At 40.5% G+C, this 2,971-nt stretch overlaps 1 protein-coding gene across 1 annotated transcript in view; it reads left to right on the top strand.

Annotated features, from left to right (window-relative positions):
* Positions 1-307: 307 nt before the first annotated feature.
* Positions 308-2,971, top strand: part of LOC112078972 (DIS3-like exonuclease 1) — a gene marked incomplete at its 3' end in the record, with an annotated part of 11,942 nt that continues 9,278 nt past the window's right edge. Inside the window, exons 1-2 of the mRNA XM_024145066.2 lie at positions 308-543; positions 958-1,111. Of these exons, the coding sequence (XP_024000834.1) occupies positions 414-543; positions 958-1,111 (284 nt within the window). The remainder of the gene's footprint in view (positions 544-957; positions 1,112-2,971) is intronic.

The following is a 2,971-nucleotide window of genomic DNA, read 5'->3' as shown; positions in this document are numbered from 1 at the left end:
ATCAAGCATCAGTGCAATTCGCTTTGGTTTTAAATAGACTGAGATTTAGAAAATATTTTATTTTACAAAGGGATTTTAATTTCTGGTGTCAGGGCAGGGATATACAAGCACATTCAAATCACTCAGGACAGTGCACTGCATCCAACAAAGGTTTAAACTGGACATGTTAACATATTGTTTTCCTCTTTTCTAAACACACTGGCATTTATCATTTGTAAGAAAAAAGTCTATGGGTGTGTGTGTACGGAATTGATGACGTCAACCCGACGAGCCCGCCGCGCTTGCGCAGTTTGCTTCCTGGACTTGAATGGATTGTTTACAACTTCGGAATCGGTTCCCGCTTGTCTTGTCAACGGCAGCTAATCTTTCAAAAACAATCGTCCCAAAAGCGTTTTCTATGAAGCCGGGTGACAATGATTAAGACCGAGAAGGTGTTGCATTTGAAGAGTTCCCGAGGACGGAAAGTTCGTGTGGTTCGGGAACATTATTTGAGAGAACATGTTCCCTGCTACAGCTCTCTCTGTCAGGCACAATGCGCCAACGGTAAAGTCAGGTTTTACTAAAATAAAATACTCTATAAGTCTTCCTTTTGATGTCCTCAAATTTTAGAGAAACGTAAATGTAACATGCTAACTAGCTAAATTACAACAYGGCATAAGCTAAACTATGATMTTTKTCTTTTGTATTACACAGTCACGTGATGATAGTTGTTAGTTGTTACGCCGTAACAACACCTGCCACSCTTTTAACACCTAGTTCTCGAGTACAATAGCTAGAAAATAATGATGATGGCCATCACAGTCAAGGTAGATAAGACGACTTAGACTCCTGTGCATAAATTCATATAGCTAAGAATAGACGTGGATGTTGTTGACACAGTGMTGCTGTGTTTGCAATGATCTCCATCAGGACATGGTAGAGTCTGAATCTGTCGTCCCCCCTGTTCTGTCCCAACAGAAGGCAAGGTGCTGTCTGGAGAGGTGACTCACTATGTGATGCCTGATGCTGGCGTGGCGAGAGACTTTATGGAGATTCTGGAGTTTAGAGAGATCCAGGGGATAGTGTTCACCCAGACTGCCTGCCAGGCCGTCCAACACAGCAGAGGACGCAGGTACAGGAGCTACACGCCTACATCCTACACCACTCCAATGAGATAATTACTGTAACACAGGTTGAGTAACTAGGCCTACATCCACTCCATGAGATAATTACTGTACACAGGTTGAGTAACTAGACCTACACCACTCAATGAGATAATTACTGTAACAAGGTTGAGTAACTGAGACCTACACCACTCCAATGAGATAATTACTGTAACAGGTTGAGTAACTAGCTACACCACTCCAATGAGATAATTACTGTAACACAGGTTGAGTAACTAGACCTACACCCACTCCAATGAGAATAATTACTGTAACACAGGTTGAGTAACTAGACCTCCCACCATCCCATGAGATAATTACTGTAACACAGTTGAGTAACTAGCCTACACACCACTCCAATGAGATAATTACTGTAACACAGGTTGAGTAACTAGACCTACACCACTCCAATGAGATAATTACTGTAACAGGTTGATAACTAGACCTACACCACTCCATGAGATAGATTACTGTAACACAGGTTGAGTAACTAGACCTACACCACTCCAATGAGATAATTACTGTAACACAGGTTGAGTAACTAGACCTACACCACTCCAATGAGATAATTACTGTAACACAGGTTGAGTAACTAGACCTACACCACTCCAATGAGATAATTACTGTAACACAGGTTGAGTAACTAGCACACACACTCCAATAGAGATAATTACTGTAACACATGTTGAGTAACTAGACCTACACCACTCCAATGAGATAATTACTGTAACACAGGTTGGTAACTAGACCTACACCACTCAATGAGATAATTACTGTAACACAGGTTGAGTAACTAGCCTACACCACTCCAATGAGATAATTACTGTAACACAGGTTGAGTAACTAGACCTACACCACTCCAATGAGATATTACTGTAACACAGTTGAGTAACTAGACCTACACCACTCCAATGAGATAATTACTGTAACACAGGTTGAGTAACTAGCCTACACCACTCCAATGAGATAATTACTGTAACACAGGTTGAGTAACTAGCCTACACCACTCCAATGAGATAATTACTGTAACACAGTTGAGTAACTAGACCTACCCACTCCAATAGATAATTACTGTAAACAGGTTGAGTAACTAGACCTACACCACTCCAATAGATAATTACTGTAACAAGGTTGAGTAACTAGAACTACACCACTCCAATTAGATAATTACTGTAACACAGGTTGAGTAACTAGCCTACACCACTCCAATGAGATAATTACTGTAACAAGTTGAGTAACTAGACCTACACACTCCAATGAGATAATTACTGTAACACAGGTTGAGTAACTAGACCTACACCACTCCAATGAGATAATTCTGTAACACAGTTGAGTAACTAGACCTACACCACTCCATGAGATAATTACTGTAACACAGGTTGAGTAACTAGCCTACACCCTCCAATAGATAATTACTGTAACACAGGTTGAGTAACTAGACCTACACCACTCCAATGAGATAATTACTGTAACACAGGTTGAGTAACTACCTACACCACTCCATGTAAGATAATTACTGTAACAACAGGTTGAGTAACTAGACCTACACCACTCCAATGAGAATTACTGTAACACAGGTTGAGTAACTAGACCTACACCACTCCAATGAGATATTACTGTAACACAGTTGAGTAACTAGACCTACACACTCCAATGAGAGTAATTACTGTACACAGGTTGAGTAACTAGACCTACACCACTCCAATGAGATAATTACTGTAACACAGTTGGATAACTAGACCTACACCACTCCCATGAGATAGTTACTGTAACAACAGTTGAGTAACTAGACCACATCACACACTCCAATGTAGATAATTACTGTAACA

This window comes from Salvelinus sp. IW2-2015, unplaced genomic scaffold, assembly GCF_002910315.2.
Source record: "Salvelinus sp. IW2-2015 unplaced genomic scaffold, ASM291031v2 Un_scaffold6611, whole genome shotgun sequence".
Lineage (NCBI taxonomy): Eukaryota > Metazoa > Chordata > Actinopteri > Salmoniformes > Salmonidae > Salvelinus > Salvelinus sp. IW2-2015.
The sequence above is the reverse complement of the archived record's forward strand: the minus strand, read 5'-3'. Positions and strand labels throughout refer to the sequence as shown.